The sequence below is a fragment of the Calliopsis andreniformis genome, chromosome 12 (assembly GCF_051401765.1).
Source record: "Calliopsis andreniformis isolate RMS-2024a chromosome 12, iyCalAndr_principal, whole genome shotgun sequence".
Taxonomy (NCBI): Eukaryota; Metazoa; Arthropoda; class Insecta; order Hymenoptera; family Andrenidae; genus Calliopsis; species Calliopsis andreniformis.
This window is the reverse complement of record NC_135073.1, coordinates 6,161,179-6,183,323: the sequence shown is the minus strand read 5'-3', so window position 1 is coordinate 6,183,323 and position 22,145 is coordinate 6,161,179. Positions and strand designations below refer to the sequence as shown.

The window sequence follows — 22,145 nt, the reverse complement described above, 5'->3', positions numbered from 1 at the left end:
AGAATTTGAACAGTCTGTGTTTGACAGTGTCAGAAATGACAGCCATCAAGAACGAGAAGGCTTTAGAGGGTGCAATGGAAAATGAGCCTGACAAACCGCCCAGTAAGTCATTTTCAAAATCAACTCATACTAAACGTTCATTCATCGATTGTTAGGTTTTTCATATCATTGAACTTAATTCATTAAATTGAGTACCTTACATTAGATCTGTTTCCTTTTAGTCTGATTATGATTTCTGAAAGATTTGATAAATGATTTTGATATTTGTATGACAGGTAAATAATGAAATAGTTTAGTTACCTGTCACTTATGCGCATTCGATATTTATCGTTTTGTAGTTCTTGTAATTACCGTGTAAAAAAAAAACACTATGAAAGACGATAAGATTAATATGATCAGTTATCCTCATTTCTATCTTATTCGTTTTATAATTGTATTTATATGCACATTTTTAAATTCCGATAAACGTGTACAATGAGTTCACATTATGTTTTGTTAAATTTTAAACGCATTTTATATGCGTATTATGTCTCTATATTCTATATAAATATGTATATGTCCATATATAGTTTAGTATATCATAAAATATAGGCACTTGTTTTCCCGGGAATATAAATTGAATCATCTACAGGTCAAACTGATTAAATTTACATTTTGAATTTCTTAAAATATTAGTACCAAAACATTTGATCAATGTTTAACTTTATATAATTAAAATAAATATTCGTTTATGGAGTAAATGAGGGGCTTAACTGAAAAATTGCCTAAAAGTAATTGTAACGTAATACATTACTTATTAGGCAAATGTTGAGATAAAAAAGAAATAATCAAAATTATTAATATCATGTTGTCTTGCACGTATGTTTGAATTGTAAGTTGAATTATTCCAAACACTTTATTGCAACGGGTATGCACAGATTATTCATAATGTTCAGAATCAGGTGGAATGCGGAGGATCGTCTTTCTGACCATCGAGGTCACTAGATTTAATGTTGCTCGATTTTTATATATATTCGATTACGTAAAACATCGAGCGATGATTGTTATTTTTGCACAACAAAAGAAGATGGGAAAACAAGAATTCGTTCCGCTTATGTGTAATCATTTCGTTGATATTATCAGTTGTTTAGATCAAGAATAGATAGAGCAATTAATTGTGTACTATGTACATTATTTTAAATATTTAATATTTTACACATTTTTAAGTTTTATTGATAAAATGAATGCAAAAATTATTAGTTAAAAATTATTAATTTTTTAACATTTAATTGTGTACTTAAATATTAGTTGTTTAATCATTTATTTTACTGTTAGAGTAATGAATTACAACGATCTTTGAAATAAGATATTAATTATATTGATATCATTGAATTGGTTTTAACAAACATCTTGAGACAATATTGTACCTGTTATTGTTTTCAGTAGTGGCTTTGTAAATACACGTTAAGCGAATCTTAGAATATCAGGTAAAAATTCCTATCTTTCCCAAGTCTTGAAAAAGAATTTTCATAAGTCTTGACAGATTACGTGATAAATCGCGTATAAAAAGTACTATTGTACTTTTGTATTGTACGTACTATTGAATTTTGTTAATCCTTGATAATTTTGTTTAAATAGTAACATGTATTCCGTATCTTTAATTTTATTTTGTATTGAGTTAGTTACAAGAATTGATAAATTCTTATTGTATTAAATACCAATTTAATTGATTTAATTTTTTTATTATTAGTTTCATAGTAAACAATTTTTCCTTTTGTTTTCTTCATTTTATTTTCATTATCTGTGAAACTATACAAAATAATTGTTAAGCATCACATTTTTATTATGAACGAAGTAACGATGATATACTATATCAGTAAACACGCAGAGGCAATTTTTTGAAATATTTTAATTACGTCATTTTATTCAGAATAATTACTTTTAAAGAATGCTTTAAAGTTCGTTATTTCTCCGTTTATTTGTTTTCAATTTCATTTCTGCGTAGAACTACGCAGTACCTGCATGATATCAATATCAAATATGAACACGTTCTCGCATTAAACTAAGCTGAGCCACTAAGTTTTAAGTCCTTGACTCACTCTTGTCAAAATCGCATGAGAAAAATTAACTTCTCAGTATGATGAAATAATACCTGGGAAGATATGTAAATCTATTAAAAATAGGGTAGATAAATTCAGCTCACGTCACCTCTCAACGCAAAACGTTAAGATTCAGGGCGGTAGTCAGCCGAAAGAGCAAGTAATTGAGAAATCCACGATAATTCGGAGATACGTGCGTTTAGATACAAGTGATACAACACACGCCTGCACTTATTAGATACAAAAGGTTTATCTTCCCACATGAATACACAATATACGAATATATTAAAGAACATACTTATGCAACTGCAAATATTAACACTAATGCTACTTGCAAATAGTTCTGTTTTCCTGTCTTGCAAAAATTTCTAACTTGATAAAATTGTGTTATGGTCTTTAATAGTAATAACCTTAGTCGTAACATGAAGAGATGTTGTTTGGTAAAAGATATCAAACGATAAACGAGTATGGCAGTTTTGAGGATACAGGTCTGCTAGTAGTTAATTCCATTTAGTTATCGAAGGCTGCTAGAATCTAATAGCTCCCTTAACTAATTATTCTGATTTTACTTCAAAGTAGACCAGGAAACTAGATTACTGTTACAATGAGATCTATCGCAGACGAGTAGTTTAACCGCTGTAATTTCTCATCAAAGTAGTTTCATCGTTAACGATTACATACTTGTGTAATTAAGCATTGAAAATATGCATAATCTTATCGACAATTACGCGTGCCAGTAGTTATGAAAATAATCTAAAAGTAAAAAATCTAAAGAAGTTCAATTATTATAAATCGTTGCAATACCATCAATTTAACTTTTTTAGATTTTTGAGTCAGATCACTTTCATAATTACCGGAACATATTATCATACTGATAATAGGAGACACCTGTGGTACTGATACCTTTGCAGTACAAATCGCTACAGATATACAAGATGTTCGACAACATATAGGGAAAACTTTAAAGGATAATTTTAGTTCAAAATGAGACGAAAATTAAGAATAACAGAATTATAATAGTCTTTATTTGATAATTATGAGAATCTAAAATTAATAAAATCTGCTTGAGACTCGACAAATCACTTAGCATCATTGTCAACGTAAAGTTCGTGGTAGAGGTCAAGTTATAACATATTGTCATAGGTACTGTTTAGGACGAGTGTCGTAAAATTTTATCGAAGCTTTGTAAGGCAACTGATCCCTTATCTCAGTAAATACCATTATACTACTCGTCTCGTCTCTTTAACCCTTAGCATATCAAGCTGGAGTCACTTAGGTCCTAAATACCTTAAATAATCCCACCTTGGTACATCTAAGGGTTAAACGTTTATAATTTACAAATGAAAACTCGAACCCAATTTCATTATCTACGATTTTTGTCTTATTTTGATACAGTCGAACCTCAATAATTCGAGGCGAAAATTTGTTCATTTCCATCAGCTTCGCTGCGAAAACTTCTATAAATCAAAGTAAAACTCACTTTAACTCGAATTGTTTACCACGTATTTAGGTGTAGTTTTTACCTCTATATGTCAAACTTTTATGGTCGCTACCTCTACAACTCGAGCTATGTGTCCTAATTTATCAAACAAATGAATGCTGGAAAACATAAGATGAGATATGCTGTGTTTGTGCCCCTCCACCATGCATATCCATGCAAGCTGATCATTTGTCAAATTGAATGCATAATGCCTATCATCGTCTTAAACTGTCGAATTCATGTATACGTTGAGTGAAAGTCTGAGTAAAATGTAAATAATTACAAATGATGAACTTGTATCGAGAATATACTGTATTATAATAGGTATAGACGACAGAATCTGTGAAAAATTCAGAGTTATAAATTAATCAAAGTGGTGACCAAAATTACCCCTTAAGAGTGCTACCTACTAGGGGTTTATGGTTCCAGTATTGTATACGTATAAAAATATAAAACTAATTTAATTTAGGTCACTTTTTGCCAAATTTTCAGGTTAAACCACTTATCTCAACACTAGGGTTCTTTCTCCTTTCGTTTATGACTCCCTCAGTTTTACGACTCCGAATTATCTCTACCGTCGACTATGTCTGCTGAGATTATTAAAATTTATTATTATGAAAGATAGAAGTAAAATAATTAGAAAAAGGAAAACAACCCACGTGTGATTTTCTGATCGAATATCATAGATAAAGAGTTTTAATATACAAATTAAACTTATTACTAACTTAAAGAAGAAATGAAACTATTTTAATACCTAAGTATTTTAACAATTCATTTAATTTTATCTTGAGATTGTGATACATCTGCCAGTTAACTTTTCAGTTAGAAAAAAAATTAAATTAAAGAATCACTGTAACAAAAAGCATTTAGTTTAATTTACTAATAATAATACGTTAAAAATAGTTTCTACTGGAATATCGGAATTGTTTTTCAGTGTTGAACTTATCATTATGAACATTACAAAATGCGTGCAGTTTATTTTAATTGCTCTCACCTATATAGTGTGTACTTTTGCATAAACTGATGACATAGTATTCTATTACAAAAATAAAAAAGTTTGTTAAGCATGATTTACGTAATAAATTTTTGCATAGAAGATCAAGTAAATATTATACAATTTTCTGTTGACCTACAGAGTAAACTGCGTACGGCAATATGCGTCTTGTTTGAAATCTGTTACAGATTACTCTATGAAAACATTTCATTTCGCAATAATATTATGCAAGAAGTGAAGTTTTTAGATCTCATTTTGTATTCATTTTTATTCGTATATCACTTATCATGCTTCTGCTTTAAATCTTAGTTTAGAATATCATAGTAAATGTTCATGGCGATTAAGATATTTAATACCATATGATCGACCGATCGATTAAATACTATTTGATTGTGATAACTTATTGTTAGGTCTTCTTTCCAATGGAAAAATCTATATGTTATAGGTAAGCTTGGAATCAGGCATCTGCAAATTCTTCTACTCTTCTTCGGTATGGCCCTCGGGTACTGCCTTCGAGTAAGCTTGTCAGAAGCAATAGTAGCAATGACGAACGTTTCGAAAGCTACTGACTCTTCTCAGGTAAGGTTCAGAAATTTTTATTCGTATAGCGAGCTTGTTTATTTCTGGACAACGAGGATAATATCTCATACAATCTGGTTTGAAACATGTTACCATTAAAATGCACTATAGACAGCAGTGGTACTGATAAATTTATATTTAAAAGATTAATTTGAAGTGTATACTTATTTGCGTTTTTAGATAAAATTAATCTTGTCACTTGATGAACATATTGATTATTATCATCAATAAAAATGGGAAGTTCTATTGTATTATTCATATATCCCATTCTATGTTGATTCGTAGAATTATTGACAAAGCTATCTTCACTCTATCACTATAATCATAGTAATGTAATATTTATTAACGTTTTCATCGTTGATGAACTGATTGCACGTTTAATGTTATCATCGTTTAGTTGAAATGTATTTAATTTTAAAAATTTTCTTTCTATTTTGGTTCTTGTTAATATCATTTGTAATCAGTAAATTAATATTAATAACAATAATTAGGTATGTATGTAAATAGGTTGTCGACTATATTTATCTGATTGCAAGTGTTGTGGGCAGTTAAGATATGTTCATAAGCAATGTTTAACACTTATATTTTGAATTTATTAAATTATTAAATTATTAAAATATTTAGTAATTTAAAATGACGAAGGAAACATAGTTTATTATTCAAAGTACAGATCTAATATCATTATGGCAAATTATTACACTTACTTAGAATGACCTCTTCATAAGCTTTTTATCAACTTTTCATAATTATTTACATAATATCGTTCATTTAGTACTCAAAGACTTATCTAAAATTAATGTTACAATTGTAAGATTATTTTCGTGTTATGAAATTTAAAAAAAACTGTCTTTGTTCTAAAGAACTTACATCACTCTACAGCTCAAATTACGTAAAATAAAATAGGAAAATTCTTAGCTAATTACCTTCCACATAAAACGGTTTTCCCCTTCATTTAAAAAGCAAGTGATTACGTATAATAGTATTACTCGCTGACAGTATTACAATAAAAATAACAGGACTTTTCTGCAATTTCATTACAAAAGAATTTAATAATCTTGAATAGCTACTTTATTTTTAGATATAGGAAAATGTTAGAGTATCTATGTTGTTTGTATTTATTTTATATGGAAGTAGGATTAAAAATACGTCACAATTACCAATTTATTCCAAATTTTGAACATGAAAAGAATAACAGATGAATTATTAATGATTGAATGCGAAGTTTTGAAGTGAATAATAATCTACTAATTTTAGATTATAATCTACTAATTTTAGATTATTAAATTAGATTACTAATTTTAGATTTTACTCTAAATGTCTACTTGAATTGAGCAGATAGTTCACAAGTGCGGGTTTTTTAACCCATATCATATTATGATACCAGAGTCAGATTAGAAGATCAAGTCATCAAGATTTCATCTTTACTCGCTCCACTTTTATCAAGCGATTAAATATACAGTCTATCGATTTTGTTGAAAACGATTAATTTTATTGAAAGCTTAAAATTCCTTTATACGATATCTATAGATCACTATTACAAGTGTACAATACGGTTGAGAAAATGCGTACTTGCGTTGTTATGGCCAATGACCATAAATGTCCTTGAATAAATATCATCATTCAACAAGATCATTATTGTTGTTAAAAAAAATTAAATAAAAAACTTATATTGTCACATTTAGAACGATGACGATGATTCTGAAAGACCTTAACCCTATCCTTCGTAATCAAAATAAAAATAATTTTTTTCATCTTGAAAAATAAGGAAATAATTCAAGTGTAATTTACGACTGATTTATTTATGTTTATATATGCAGCGATTATAAATAATATTTTCTTACGTAACTACAAATGATATTAACGAAATTTACAGAAGTTTTTAAAGAAGTAGAAACAATAAAATTGAATAAATAAATGTTTAAAATAATTTTACATCTATAGAATAATAGAAGTTTCCTTTAAATTGAATTTTAGAATGTGTTGAGTAGTAGAGAATGACAATGAAGAAAAGACAAATGATTAAGGAAAATACCAAAGAAAATACATGAACGTTAGAAAGTCTGTAATTAACAAGTCTGTAGTATAACTAGTCCTAAAGTATCACTAGTTTTTGTACCTAGTTGAAATTCCTGAAATTTCCTTGTGAACAATTACTCAAAGAGTATCAAAGGAAAGGACTGAATCATCAGTCAAACCATGACAACAATTCGTTTTTGGCTCACTTATCTACATCCATACAAAATACGTCTTCGAACATATAAAAAGCTGGGAGTAAATAATAAAAACATTTACAGTTTTATTTGACAAAGATAAAATTGTTAAAATTAAAAATATAATTAATTATTAATTGTTTGAAAAAATGTGTCTAATTTGAGACTAAGGATGCAAACATAGTTCTATCACGTCATGTGAAATCGCGTTAAATATTATAGTAAATTTGTTTCATATTATAGCAAAATAGGTCTAGAACAAGAGAAAAACTTCTGCTAACATTGTGAATTTGCTATAATATGCATAACGTAAGTTCACATGATGTGATAATGATAATAGTGTGTTCACACCCTTATTCTACTGTCGGCATGCATTGGATCAGGCTCAGCGAAATCAGTAGAGTAAGTCCCAAATCAGACACATGTCACGCATATCTTAGACATTTTCTTAAAAATTAAAGTAACTAACACCTGCCGCCAAACATTCTATATAATTATGCAGGTAATACATATTTATTAATATTTAAATAAACAAAAAAAAATGAAAAACAATATCCTTATAGACCCCACAGATTAAAATCAAGCACTAGGGAGTTAAACAATCGTCTGACTTTGTTTTTTTCTGGATTTTACAATAAACAAAACATGTTTCTAGAACACTTCTGCTACTTTATAGCAAATATATAGACTTTAACTGTATAGAGTTTTAGAATAATAATATTACGATCATTTCCTCTATTTCAATTGGACTCTTTTTGAGCAGTTTAAGTGGACAATATGCAGTTTCTCAAATTTTCCATAACTTATCATTAAGTTGGTTGTTTCCTTTTGCGATTTACGAAAACAATACACTACTATCATGGTCTCATTTCTTAATTTCGCTGGACTCTATTGATTTTCCAGTGCATCGTTTAATCTTGATACTTCTGATTCATATGAATCGGATGATACTTGAACATCTGTATTATGTTCTAATCGTATTCAACGCGTTGAAGTTATATAATGTGATCGTATTACGAGATTTTACTCTAATTGCGCTCACAGATAATTGTAAGTGCCTCGACTGTATTTTACTACTGTCTGGAACGTTTTAACACCGTCAATAGCGATAGGTAACGGGGCACCACATTCCAGAATCAAAGCGTTTGTTCTTGCACTCTCGACTGGGCTCGCAGAAGTAGGAGGCGGCTTCCCCTCGAATAGGCTGATTTACATATCAGTGTTTACGATACAATTCCGTATAGCACACAATTGACCAAGGTTATGGTAACCGACCTTGACTGACCTCGTATCGTAGGCTATTCTGTGCAATGTTTGATCAAACAGAATTTTCGTTATTTGGAAGTAGTTATTTGAAATTTCTTTTCGGTACAAAATATTTATCAAATTATAATATTAAAATCTAGGCTACGTAGCAAATACTTAACAATGTTATTCAGATTTAGAATTATGTTTATAATAAAAAAAAATTAGGTTTATAAATTGGTAAAAAGATCGAAAAAATTCATTGAACAAAATGGTAACAATCTTATCGGTTAAAATGAAACGTAGTTACAAATACCTCGCGCTAAATTTCATTTTGAAATTTATGAAATTAGATAAACCAGGATTCTTTGCATTTGTTATATAGTTGTTGAGGAAAGTCATTTAAAGTTTGAAATTGTGTAAAGAATATTTTAGTATTCTTTATAAGCTTATAATGATGAGAGTACTTTATATGTACAAGTCTCAGGCTTACACGAAGTAAAAGGCATTTTACGGACATTCATTTATTTACGGTGACTCGTTTTTGTCGTGTCAAAGGTAGGAGTAACAGAGAACAGTAGAATTGCATTCACGATAGCATTAATTATACTGCTAGTGGCTTTTTATAAGCAATCATTTTTTGAACTCGTGATACATATATAAACTAATGTTAGTGCATAGTTACTTGAAAGTATATCAAGGATGTGTTAAACTCACCTACAATAGATTTTTACGTAAAATTGTTTCTCTTGGAGAACCCTAGATTACTCCATCAAAGGTTATTTATGATTTCAAGTCTTCTTAACAAGTTAAATATTGTTACTTTCTTCATAAGAAATAGCGTAATTTATGGAATACCAAATAACGTTTTTTTTATAATCAGAAATTTTTACCATGTTTAATACATATTTATACCTACTCGTTTTTTATTTAAATTACTTTCAGATTTTCTCATTTATTTTCGATTTTTGTTACGTGTTGCATTTCTAAGAAAAATGATTTGAAATTCAAAAATTCTGACAATGGAGAAGTGTTGAAATATATTATTTACGTTATTTGTTTAAACATCTTCATAAAGTGAACTGAAGAAAATTACCTTTACAAACGTCGAAGACGTTAAGCATGCTTGAGTGTATACATACAAAATGTGCTTATTTATATGGAATAGGATGATTCAAGGAACATTATAAAGTCAATAAGGTGAAGATAACTTTACACAACACAGAACTACAATTTTTGTGCAATTCAATGTATGATGTCTACATTTTTTAAATTTTATCTCATAAGATAAGGAAACGTTTTAGCAGGTAAACATTTTATTAACTATTTTCCAGTGTCCCTTAACGTATAGAAATTGCTTTTCCTTTTCCTATTCTCACGCAACAAAATTAATTTTATCTTTCAAGTAAAAACATTTAAATGTTTTACTATTAAAGAAGTCATAACGGAAGTCGTCAAATTTTATGATTTTTTTTTTTAAGAATAGATTTTAATGGTCAGAAACGAGACCCAAATATAATTCAACCTACCTCATCAAAAACACAATATGTGCACTATGATGAATATTTTGTTAAAAAGAACGAGAATTACTTATACGTTGTTAGTTTTTTTGTTCTTCTAGAAAAAGATAACAATTGTCAAGGATTGTTGTTGTTATGAGTTCTTCACTTCTTCAGAATTTTTTACCATTATTGCACTTCGCAATAGTAGAACCACTCAAAAACTCGACACATTCCAATGTCATGTTTGATCCTAGATTACTACATTCGAGATATTATTCTCTATCTTCAACATTGTGATAATGACTTGGGTATATCCAGTAGTCTATGAGTGTTTAGATTCAAGCAAGAGATTGTTATGTAAGACCCGAATTATGTCTAATAGTAATATTGTTAATCAAAAGTTTAATAGATTGATAATAGATTGATAATAGAAAATGAGTACTTTCAATGATGATAATATGTATTCTTTATCTTAAAAGTACTTCAATAATTTTCTCTTGTCTAAGGGAGCAGTCATGCTTAATCATCACAACCGATCGATAGCCACCGACCAAATTTCAAGATCACTCTAAATACTCTTTTTATTGTAAATAGGTTTACAACTGGACCTCGTCAGAGAAATCAATGGTCCTTAGTTCCTTCTTCTGGGGCTACACAGTGATGCAGATACCCAGCGGCTACATAGCAGGACGCTGGAGCGCCAAATACCTGCTCACGATTGGGTTGACGATTTGTGGCATTCTTAATATTTTAATACCGATTGCCGCACGTTATGGTGGCCTAACTGCTGTCTGCATTTGTCGAGTAGGCATGGGTCTCACTCAGAGTTGCCTTTTGCCTAGCACACATACTTTTCTTTCCAAATGGGCACCCCCTTCCGAGAGAGCACGACTTGGTGAGAATTGCAAAATTATCAATGACCTAAAATAATTTGTGTCGCTGAGAAGTAATGTAGGGGAGAGTTGCTGAATTTTTTTTAGTGTTGATTTCAATGCAAATGCACATGATTTTAAAAAAAGTAAATTTTCTTTTCTAGTTATTATTTGCATCTAGTTTTTTGTGATTCGTAAAGAAACAAGATTTATTTTATGGTACTTTTTTCGTCTTGGGCTTTTTCATGTACTAGACGTAATTTTTTTACCTTTCCGAAATTGTTTTATTGGAATTGATTTGAATGCTAATTGATGCTGAAAATGATGGACTGATCTTTTGATATTAATATTGAAAATGATAGACTGATTTTTGGTATTGATATTGAAAATGATAGACTGATTTTTAAAGCACTTATTATTTCATGCATTAATATTATAAGTCTATTTATTATGTAGTGTAAAAGGTAGACATTAAGGGTTTCATCTACTCAGAATTAGAAATCCCGAATAATAATATACAAATTAGAAAAAGGTCTTCGAGAAAAATGTAGATAGAGATTGAATAAAATTTTGATTTACTATATAAGATATATTTATCAATTATATTTCCCACATCTTGATTAAAAAGTACCAATAATTAAATACGATATCACTGACGACTGTATTATATGTATTTTGAACACTCTGCAGTAATATCTCCTTTAGTTATTAACATCTTTTAATAAAATCTTCAGGAAAATCTAATTAATAAATATAAGGAAAAAGTGGGTTTAATTCTTATTGATATCTTTTATGATAACGGTTCTTTCACATGTGTCTTTTAGTCTTTAGGTATGTAGATGTTTGGCCTTAAGAAAACTTGTGATGGTACCATTTAGAGAATATAATAAATTTTGTCATGAAATACTCTACAATGAAAATATTAGTATAAAATTATTATACTAATATAATATTTTTATATATAATATATATTATTATATATAGAAAAAATTAGATTATCTAATCTTAAATCGTATCAATTATTAAAAACTGAACCTGATCAAATATTTTTAGCATTTTAAGTAACTCTTCCCTAATAAACTTCCAATTTCCAGAATGCTTTCAGAGGATTAAAAAATGGTGGATTCTAATGAAATGACTAACACCTTGCTTTATAAGAACGAGTCATTTATAGAAAAAACTATTTTTTTCATGTCGTAACCAGATTTCTCACGACATTGAACTTATAAAATTAATTGAAGTTTGATTCATTACTCTATTAATTTACCCATTTACAACTAATACATCTAGTTTGGGACTCATGCTCTTTTGAACTAACTTTAAAGTATACGCACTAACAATACGATCCAAAATAAGACAAGGGGTTATTAACTTTAACACTGGAATATTTTGCTTTATCAACTTGGAATGTTAGTAGTGACAGCCGTCAAAGTTATCATTACCTATTCATCGAAGTAGGTACAATGGAAAGCATTCATATGTAAATGTAAATCACTCTTTCCAAGATAAAGATATCATTAGACAAATTATCCGTTCTGATAAATCATCTATTTCGATAAGTAACTGTAAGGTAAATGAATTAGTGGTTCGTAATAGTCAAAGATATTTACCACAGATATGTACATAAGCCATGAGGTTGTTAAAAAATGTAAATAAGAAATGTTAAGAATGAGAACGTTACATTTGAATGTAAATTAACTGTTGACAAAAAATACAAAAATTAAGAAAAATATAATAAGAACTTTGGAAATTATGAAATCCAGAAGTTAGATATACATATTCAGGTGTCTAACTTTTCCATGGCAAAGTTCATTCATCACGTGTCATTAGTAATTAAGAAAAGCTGAAAGATTTCATCTATCACTATCAGATTATCGAAAAGCCTTCATGATTATGTTAAATCACACATTTCTTTCCTATCCTAGTTTAGTTATCTAAATCTTGCCAAAGATAGTATTAAATCTAACGTAATCAGAAGATGAGAATAGACAGTGTAAGGAGATTAAGAGTACATGAATAATTATACTACTACTACTAGCGTCCCTAACTACGTAACTACAATGAACAAGTTATTGTTGTACTTTTTTAAGAAGCTTATGGGTTCCTGCAGTTTAGCACAAAGCATGCGCTATTCTTGCAGTAATATTATGTTGCATTTACAAGATTAATAATACACTTTAAGAGATCCATGATTAAACATTTCGAAGACGATAAGATAGACTTTAGAACAAAGGTCCAACTATGAATCAGTATTGAAATCATCAAGAATTGAAAATCGCTGTCGGATAGAGATTACAATATTTTCTGGCGGTAACCCCTAGATTAACTCTCCCCAAAAGACAGTTCTCGTTTACTCCAGTTAGTAGATATTCAAAGTACACGAGTACATATCGCACATGTACTACAAAAGTGACACAACTCAAAAAAATATGTTTTTAGAAAGAAACAAAAAACTATTTATGAGTTTAGGAGAAAATTATTTATTAAATACATAATATTGGCATAAAAAGTAGCTTTACTTAATGAAAGTTATCTTACTTGAATAATCTTTAACTACTAAATTTTTATAATGAATAGAGATGCATTTACCAAACTGACTTATAGCTGAAATTAAAACATCACGTTTCTTGAGTTGCGTCACTTATGAAGTACATGTGCGACGTGTGGGTCTTAAAAAACATGACCCTTCTTAATCTCTTGACCTATAACAACGTGTCAGACTAGTGCACTTTTGACAATATCTTCGCTACCGATTACACGATAACGCGTGATGAGAATTTTTCTCAAGTAACCGATCACGCACCATCGCGTGAGGAGTCTATGTTCGCTTAATGGGAGGTCTGTGGTTGGCAGTTTAGAATAGTTACTCGTTTCAAATCGACAGCGAAGGTGATAAAGTTACGAAAGAAAATCGTAGGTCAAGGGGTTAAATTGATATTATCCCCCCTCTGTAGGGGATGGAAGTTGCCGCTCGAGAGGGAATCTTGAAATGATATATCATAATATGCTATTTACCATGTCATTAGAATTAAGATTAATTATTCTGTTCAGAATATGTTTAGGTCATGAGAGAAAGAAGGACATAAATATTCAGCTTACACCTATAAGAAAGACATCAAGATAGAAACTTCTATAGTAATACTACTATACTCTTGTGCATTAGTATTCGGACACTTTCACATTATTGCAATACATAAAATACACCAAGTAAAATTCTCTAACATAGTTTTGGCTACAAATCTCAGCTCAGGCAATTGTATAAGGTTTAAAATATCAATAAGAATAACATCTAATACCAGATAGCATAAATAAAAAAAATGTAGGTATTTTATGTGTTTCCAATAATGTTAAAATATCCAAATACTTATACACGATAGTGTGCGTTGACATAATTCTAATATTGAAAGCATGTCTTGAGAACTATAAGTACTTCTATTTTCGCCCTTTTCCCCACTAGTCTTAAAATATTTCAAATCTCTATTTTCCATAGATTCATTTCTATTACCCCATTCTTGTAGCATTACACAGAGAAGTACGTTCCATAAAATACATCAAACTTTCACTATTTCTCTGTTTTATCAGAAAATTGAAATCCTATCTGTTTTGAGAATATAACATCAACTACTTTATTTAGAAATTTGGGGCCATATAGAACGTTGAGTGCGGATACATGAATAAACAGTAAGAGCTATTGCTACTTGAGATAAAATTTCAATTCTTGCGAATCAACGCCAATATAAACTACCACTACATGTATTGTTATAATTGCGTAAGACCAGTTTTTCCATATCTCGCCTAATTGAGAGGAATTGTGTTATCATAAATTACGTACAATGAAAGTAAATTCACGTCGATTATCTAAACGGGAATGCCCAGAATGCGATAAGAAGCGTGGTATAAGGGACTACAGGATAGCTCCTCGTAAAATAATGGATTTATGATTTGAGATAAACTTTTACTGATTGATCATTCTGTTTGCAATAAGCAGAGGTATGTAATTATATGAAAACGGTAATTTAAAAAATTAATCTTTATTTATCTTCAATGAACAATCAGCTGGTGTTCGCTTTTATTAAATCTTTTACTACACCTTTTATACTAAATTATGAACTTGCAGAATTTCCAATCACAACACACACACTGTAGATGTATGTTTCGCCACTCGTCAATGACAACATCATCGATAAATCTTAAAGACAGCTATAACGTGTCACGAAGATAAATTGTTATTAAGTAATGGAATATGTCTGATAAATAAAGTGCCTCAGATTGCTAAGTGTTTGTAATCAATGTCTATGAAAAACCAGCATTTGGATACTATTCTGAGTAGAGCATGTCTTTCTGATTGTGTATAGATAGAGTGGCAGACAACAAATGGGAGAATATTTGAGGGGGTTGATTGTAGGCGTTAAAAGAGATAAAAATTAAGAATAAAAAATTGCATTCGAATCGTTTATCAATTGTAAGCATTTCAAGAGAGCAGTGACTGTCGTAATCAATATAATAAAAGAGCATTCATTTGACATAGCTTTATTAAAGATAATTTAGAAAAATCACTGTTCCTCATGACTTGATCCTTACGAGCTTCTTGCTGGTAATGTCTGCAATATCCTTGTATTCTTGATCATCATCTTATTTTTTCCTCTAAAATGATCTTTTACATTTTTCCTCACCTGTTATTAAACACATTGTATGTAGCCACTTGTGGCTATACAACCACATGTGTGTACATGAGCCACTTCACTGGTCACTTCAACGCCAGTGAAATGAAAACATAAAATTAAATTCTCATACCTTCTTTCTATACGGAGTTAGTCTTCGTTGGGGCATAACTGAAATAAAATAAAGTGATTGTACAAAATGATCGGGAAGAACTTGTAAAAAGTATTTATATATAACAACAGTTTTGTGGTTTTACTGAGAGAAAGGGTACAATTGCACTTGGCATCACTAGATCTGCATATAAAATAAGGTCATGGCAAGTTAAACGTAATGGAATTTACCTTTTTCCTTTATCAATTTTCCGGTAGGGACAGAACATTATTTCTCTGTTATTACGTGATTCTTTCTTGTGTAAGAAGTGAATTTTCTCTATTGTGGAATATAAATCTTCAAAGTTAATACATGTACACGTTTGACATCAATATGCAGCAAAGAATTTTTGACGTCACTTTTGAAGAATTAATGTAGGCATCTTATCACATTTTTCTTGCGTGTTTAGAATATGCTTTAAACATTATATTATACATAGACGTTTCGCTATAAAAACAGATTACTATTTATTTTACTAATTCTGAATTATATCTTCAATAAAACATTTAAGATAGTTGGTTGGTTACTTCAAGATTATATAAACTTTCGTATTTAGATCGAGAATCATTATTGCGATCACGATATGCTTAATCATGATCTTGAATATTGTGCGAAATAATGTCACCACAGTAGATATTGCTTTCGGACTATATTTGATTCCATATTATTCATTATGATAAAAATGTAAACAAATAAGTGATAAACAGATGTTTTAATCCACTTCGCTTCTGATGGTAGTCTAGTTGCGTTTTATATTAATTTAGTCTTATTGTGTTTAAGTATTTAAAGTGAAATATTTCTATATTTTAAAATATAGAGAGGCCAGACACTAAAAAATTGGTCATCCTATACATATAATACTTGAACTTCTTATGTTTATAATGTACATAACAGATAAAAGTCTTTATTAACTATAGCTAACATTAAAAATGCTTTATTCTACTCGCTATAATCTTGCAATTAAGGAGTCTAGACAGTGTTACAAATACACTCTGTGTATATGTTTAAAAATAGAAGTCACATACAATAAGAAGGTAATTCCAAGAAATAATGAAGGTAGCGATGAGTTTATAGCAAGAGATACTCTAAATTGATATTAATGGTTTGATAGCGTTTTTATGAAATGCATGTTTTATTATCGATGACACTATAAATATTTCAAGATGATCACAAAACATAGAATAGTAGTAACAAATATTTTATTTGTTTTAGGAACATTTGCTTACGCTGGGGGACAGTTCGGTACTGTGATCTCCTTCCCAATCTCTGGAGTAATAGCAGGATCAAGTGCAGGCTGGCAATCCATATTTTACGTATTTGGTGCTCTGGCTATATGTTGGAGCGTCGTATTCCTCATTTTCGGTTCCGATCATCCCGATAAGGACTCCCGAATATCGGAAAAGGAGAGAGAGTTTATAGAAAACAGTTTGAAGACTACCGATGACGCGAAAGCATCGACTAACAATACTGTGAGAATTTTTCCTTTTTAAATAATATTATCATTACCATACTTTTAGTGTTACATTTCATGTCATTCTCAAAAATCCCAGAAAGACTACTAGGTTGAATATCATTTTTTTTCTAAGTGCTTTTACACTTTTCTAAGTGTAATGCTTCGTTTAATTAATAATTATCACTACCAATTTAAGATAGCACATACGATTTCGAGACTTGAAACAGTTGAAATCTTCTTTAGCATGAATTCAAAATTTCTTAGTTTATCCAAAAATCGAACGAAGACTAGTTTAGGTGTTTAAGTAATTTAATGATAACTTGACAAACCTCATATTGAAAATATTTAGAATATGTAGATGTTATGAAACATCACTCATATTGATTATGACAAAATGACATAATGACACTGCATTCAAGTAATCCTTGTCGTCTTCATATTATCAGAAGTTTATTCTTATGAAATTAACTACTTATAATTACTTCATTAAATATTTTACTGTTTAAAAGCATTTAAAATATGATTAATTTCACGTATATTAAACTAATAATTAATAATAATTAAGTAAATAACATATATTGCATAAGTTGTCTAGAAGATTAATATGTATCGTGAAGTGGCTAATCACTACATATTAATGAAGATATAATTGAGAATAATAAAATAGAACAAGAAAAATCCGGGAAGAAAGTAGATTCTCCTTACGTTCAGGGTTTCTAATATCGTCATAAGCGTCATTATTCAATTCATTTTCGCTTCAGTGCATTTATCTTTCTTTTAACACATTCATTTGATCCGTAACGTATGCTAATTTAAATATCTCTCAGAAGTATTACAAGCGTTGACAAGTTGTTACTTCATTCACGGTTGAATATGAGACATTTACCTTGCCATGACTTTCTACCTACATGATTAGATTATCCTCGTATTTCTAGATTCCACTTAGGTGACGCAAATGCATTAGGTACTATATCCTGAAGATCTTTATCCGGTACTAATTATATACAGTAAATAATGCGGTTAATATGAGAAGGAAGCACAAAAACCGATAATCGGGACACAGAATTTCTATTACGCGTTTTTTTGAACGCAATCGTATAAACTAACTTCCTCTTAGCAATTTACGGTAATATATTTCGATTCTACATATTTGTTGTGCTAACGAATAATTTTTTATTAATTTCTTTTCTTCGTTCTCGCTTATGTATGAACAGCTTTGTGCATACTGCATTGTAACAATGTTGAATGATATTCTCGTAAAAAACCTTGATCGTAATAATAATCTACATTAAGGAAAAGATATGTACTATAGAATCATAGCAATCAATTATTTGGTGTATTCTTGTACTCTGCTCCTGTATGAGAATACTTTTTTGTTACGCAATACTTTGTTAAAAGTTTTTTAAGCCAATGGTTCATTATAACGACTATCATTATAAAATTACCTCTATTAGTCAGAGAAAACAAGTTTAAGGAAATCTTCGAAAATGTTTAAAAAAAAAGAATACTTTAGCAATACGCTTAAAAGCAATACTTTGTTAGCTATTATTTATAATCTTAAGAGCTGTCATACGTCTATTTTATAGGTAAAGAAAATACCATGGAAAGCAATTTTCACTTCAGTACCGATGTGGGCGCTTATTATCGTCCATTGCGGCCAAAATTGGGGATACTGGACTCTCATCACCGAAATGCCAAGTTACATGAATTCTGTCTTGGGATTTGACATAGAAAAGGTAATGTATATTAAAAGTATTAGAATTTAAATTAATTCGAATTATTCAAGATACAGAATTAATTCAAATTATTCAAATTGTTGAATTAATTCAAATGATTAGATTTCATTTGGAGTTGCTCAAAATTAAATTATATAATTATATTTCATTCATTTTCCCTTATCCTTATCCAATAACATTTTATTGGACAAAGTGATGCAAACAAAGTGATGCAATGTCCTACAATATTTGACAGAACCAGATCGTTGTAAAAAATAAAAAATGCAGAATGTTCGACAACGGGTCTCAGAAGTTGAAAGAATGATCCCAAATGTTAAAATAAGTTGAAAATCAAGAATGTCAAAATACATACTTTTAAATCCCTAAAATGCACATATACTTATGCATATGTCTGGCCTGGAACTTAATCTACTAACATTATTGCGTCTGACCTAACTAATGCACGCCAGCAATAGAATATGTCCCCGAGTCAGACACTTTCCGCAGGAATTTTATGTACGTTTTAATAATTCATAACTTGGAAATGAAACTTCAAACTCAATGTAATCGTTCTTGATATACATTTTATTTTAGCATGTAAAGTCAATCCTTAAAATTTGTAATACCTATTGTCAAACACCGTGCATACGAATATTACTATAGGTTTAGTTATTTGATCATCGAATCCAATTTGCCCGTGATCGGTTAATCAAGAAGATATACAGGGTGTATCAGAAAATGTAGAACATTTTTGGAGGGTAGATTCTAGACACGAAGAAATGAAAAAAATTCGTATGTAGACGTGTCTGAAAATCCTTAATTTTCTAGCTATACGCTATGTTATAAAAGAAAGAGATTAGGAATAGGTATTGTTTCTGAAGGATCTGGCCACGAAGTGAGGAAGGCTATGCCTTTTGGTAAGAGGACTGTGTTGAACTTTATGGCACTTACTCCAGAATTATCGCTGTTCTCACTTTTGAATTTTTTTTATTCCAACCCTGGTGCTTGCAAAACGTTGGAAAACGAAGATTTAAGAGTACCTAACAACTGCATAAAGTTCATCTATTATTTCAAACAATAGAACACAAAGGTTTTATTTTACAGAATGGTCTAATGGCAGCTCTTCCATATTTGGTTATGTGGCTCTTAAGCTTCCCAATGAGTTGGGCAAGCGATTATGCTCTGAGGAAAGGCGTTACGAAGGGAATAATCAGAAAAGTGAGCAATACTATTGCTCATTGGGGACCAGGTGTAGCATTGATCTGCCTTGCACTGTCACCGGTACATGATAGCGCCGTGGCCGTGGCCATCCTCGTAGTGGCTGTGGGATTAAACGCTGGATCCATGTGTGGATTCCAAATCAATCACATTGATCTCAGTCCAAATTTCGCCGGCACAATGATGTCTATCACAAATTGCATCGCCTCTATAATCGCAATAATTGCGCCACTGATTTGTGGAGTGATCGTGTCTGAAGAGGTAACTTGAATAGATAGCCTTCTGCTAAAGTTGACTCCAAATGACGTAGTCTGTGTTATCAAAAGCTAGAAATGCAAATTTCACTACTAGTGGCCAATATTTGCATTTTGAACAGTTTTCTAGGTATATCAGAGGGAACTCCAACGTTCAATGTTGGCGTTGAGATTGTCAACGCGCATTATTTCACCGATTTCTGTAATTAGTTTTTATTAAAGTTCGTTGTTATCCGTGTTTTAATATCCGCCATATTGCAACATATTTCTAAGCAACCTGCAAGGTCGTATCCTGCGAGAAAACTATTACAAATAGAAAATAGAAAATTCTTGTGTTCTTCACGTTCTTTGGAGTCGATGTAACTAGAATCAATAACAATTATTAATTACAACAATTGATAATTCCTCGTATTTCTTTCAGACAAATGCATCGCTGTGGAATATAGTCTTCTACATATCCGCCGCGGTTTATTTCTTAGGGAATTTAGTCTTTATTATTTTTGGACAAGGGGAGATCCAACCATGGAATGAGCCTGAAAGCACAGAAGATCAAGATCAAGAACAGGAGAAAAAAGAATCTATAACGGCGTGAACGTTTACAACGCAGTCGTGTAACAGCAGGAAATAAAAATATTTCACAAATCTTTAAAGGAAGATACTTAAGAAGATAGAATAAAGTATCTGTGTAAGAGGTGTAAATAGTGTGTTTTGCTAATTATGAGCAAAATGAGAAATGGAGGAATTGCAAAGAAATAGAGATAGAAATTACACGGTTGTGAGTTTTGTATAGTTAGACTATGCACTCTTTAAGTCTGACAACAAGACTATTGCATGTGTTCAAATGTTAATATAAATGTATGGTATTTGCAAATATGTCAAATTCAAGAAGTTTAATCAACTAAAGATGTATATGTACCTATTATTGCAAATAATACGTATTAGTTTAAATTCTTCAGTAAAAGAAACTTTCAATTACATCTTCATTTAATATTTAAAGAATGAAAATACAATTATTTATTAAATATATTTTAATTGTACTTACAAACAATATATGTACATAAAAAAATTTAACCGTTAAAATGTAAATGTTGCAACTGTAAAAATTATTTAAATTGTTTTAGATGCTCGATTATAAAAATTAATATTATAACATTAAAAATATCACATTTTTTCGATACATAGAAATATTATTGGTTCTGCGTTTCGTTTATTAGAGTAAAATACAATTACTTAGAAAATGCATATGTGCATTATTATATATGTGTGTATAATACTTATATATGTTAGGGACTTATGTAAGCTTTTGTAAATCTTTATAGTACTATAGTACCGTAATTTTACAGTATTTATTTCCATGTTCTATGTTAATTATTGTGAAATGAAAACTAAGGAATTAAACATAAAAACCATAACAAGGTTCGATTGTATATGTATATAGTAGTGATACAAGACACTATAATGTATTTAGTTAATTGTTCATTCTTACGATGATAGAACGTTCAACAATATTATTATAAATTTCGGATGCACTATTTTGTAATAAGAACATTCCATTTTTGTACGAGAAATTATTGTTCGCTTTTGTTTCTAAATAGCAAAATATTTACAAAATATTAAAATTTACTTTTGTGCAATTAGAAATCATTTTAACGATACATTTGCCCGGAGTTTCGTGAAAATTATAAACATATAAAAAAGATACTACTAAATGAAATTTCATATACAGACTGGTA

The 22,145-nt window shown here is 29.9% G+C and overlaps 1 protein-coding gene across 1 annotated transcript; it reads left to right on the top strand.

Annotated features, from left to right (window-relative positions):
* Positions 1-35: 35 nt before the first annotated feature.
* On the top strand, positions 36-21,492 carry LOC143186246 (putative inorganic phosphate cotransporter). Its single transcript, XM_076389815.1, has 8 exons — positions 36-102; positions 4,028-4,076; positions 4,963-5,131; positions 10,683-10,983; positions 16,985-17,241; positions 18,812-18,961; positions 20,045-20,419; positions 20,834-21,492. Exons 1-8 carry the CDS (start codon positions 36-38, stop codon positions 21,002-21,004), a joined length of 1,539 nt encoding a protein of 512 aa, XP_076245930.1. The 3' UTR covers positions 21,005-21,492.
* The last annotated feature ends 653 nt before the right edge of the window (positions 21,493-22,145 follow it).